We start from the raw sequence: 1,751 nt of genomic DNA on the forward strand, positions 1-1,751 counted from the left end.
ATCCGCCTGCCTCTGCCTCCCGAGTGCTGGGATTAAAGGCGTGTGCCACCACGCCCAGCTATTTATTTATTTTTTAAGATTTATTTATTTTATTTATATGAGTACACTGTAGCGTCTTCAGACACACACCACAAGAGGGCATCAGATCCCATTACAGATGGTTGTGAGCCACCATGTGTTGTTGCTGGGAATTGAACTCAGGACCTCTGGAAGAGCAGTCGTTGCTCTTAACCGCTGAGCCATCTCTCCAGTCCCCCATGTTGACATTCTTGTTCTGTGAATCAGGACGTCTGGGACAAGCTGGGCAGTGGTGGCCCACACCTTTAATCCCAGCACTTGGGAGGCAGAGGCAGGCAGATTTCTGAATTTGAGGCCAGCCTGGTCTACAGAGTGAGTTCCAGGATAGCCAAGGCTACACAGAGAAACCCTGTCTCAAAAAAATCAACAAACAAACGAAAAATGACATCAGAAGCAATAATAGTCTAGGGTCTGGAGGCAGTTTTAAAAGATGGGAAGAAATGGCCTCTGGGTATCGTCTAAGCCGGTGGTCTGCAGTCTTCTAATGCTCTTACCTTTTAATACAGTTCCTCATGTTGTGGTGACTCCCAACCATACACTTATTTTTTTGTTGCTTCCTCATAACTAATCTTGCTGCTGTTATGACTCATAATGTAAATATCTGTGTTTTTTGATGGTCTCAGGTGACTCCTAAAAGGGTTGTGACCCACAGGTTGAGAACTGCTGGTCTAACTTAGCTTCTTGCTGTCCCAGGCTGACCTGTGCTTTCTTGTCTAGTCAGCACACGTTGAGTGTATAAGCGCACTTCCCTACAGCACATCCTGTCGTAATATTGAACCAGATCCAGGGGCTCACATGCTCTGTCTTGTGCTTCTTTTCTTTGAAGGATTCTCTTATTAGCAACCTGTTGCGTCTCATACAGACCATGCGGCCTCCAGCAAAGCCTTCTACCAGTAAAGGTAAGGAGGGTGCCCAGCTGAGCAGAGCCTCTAGAAGGGTCTGGGTGGTGGCATCCTGTAAATTGCAATTTGCTCTCAGCTGTTGCTAAGCAAGAGAATGCTCTAATCAAATTCTAAGACATTCAAATGAGGGCTGATAGTTTCCCTCCCCTCCTTCTTGGGCACACTGCTTGATGAGGCTTTCACAGTCAACAGATTTAGACAGTCAAGCGAAATTTTCTAGTACTTACGTGATATATGTAGTAAAATGTTATTTGTTTCTTGCATTTGATACAAATCTAATGTTGAAGTCATTTTATTCACCAGTAATATTAAATATATGTCTCTTTTTTTAATCCCTTTCCCCCTTAATGAAATCAGATCCAGTTGTTAAACCCAAAACTGAAAAAGAAAAGCTGAAGGAGCTCTTCCCTGTCCTCTGCCAGCCAGACAACCCTTCAGTTCGGGTACGGATGCTGTTTGGAGAATGTCTGCCTAAGTGTGTGTCCTCTGTCCCTCTTCTTCTCCTTAGAGATTGTCTGGATTTTAACTTGGTGTCTGTTGTGTGATGTTTTTCCGAGCAAGAGTATGAAAGGGTCCAGAGATTAATAGTCGAAGGCCATGAGCTTGGATGAGCTTGGGGACTCGGAGAGGCAGTGGCAAGGGATATCAGATAGGTGTGAAATGACTTAGATTCTGACAGGGAAGCCCAATGGACAAAATTAGAATTCGTTTCTTTTCTTTCTTTCTTTCTTTCTTTCTTTTTTTTTTTTTTTTTTTTTTTTTGTTGTTGTT

General features: G+C 43.5%; 1 protein-coding gene across 1 annotated transcript in view; it reads left to right on the forward strand.

Moving 5' to 3' along the window:
* Dhx8 (DEAH-box helicase 8) overlaps positions 1 to 1,751 on the forward strand; it is a 33,471-nt gene that overhangs the window by 1,490 nt on the left and 30,230 nt on the right. Inside the window, exons 3-4 of the mRNA XM_021213565.1 lie at positions 905 to 977; positions 1,338 to 1,423. Coding sequence (XP_021069224.1) covers positions 905 to 977; positions 1,338 to 1,423 — 159 coding nt within the window. The remainder of the gene's footprint in view (positions 1 to 904; positions 978 to 1,337; positions 1,424 to 1,751) is intronic.

This window comes from Mus pahari, chromosome 14 (genome assembly GCF_900095145.1).
Source record: "Mus pahari chromosome 14, PAHARI_EIJ_v1.1, whole genome shotgun sequence".
Lineage (NCBI taxonomy): Eukaryota > Metazoa > Chordata > Mammalia > Rodentia > Muridae > Mus > Mus pahari.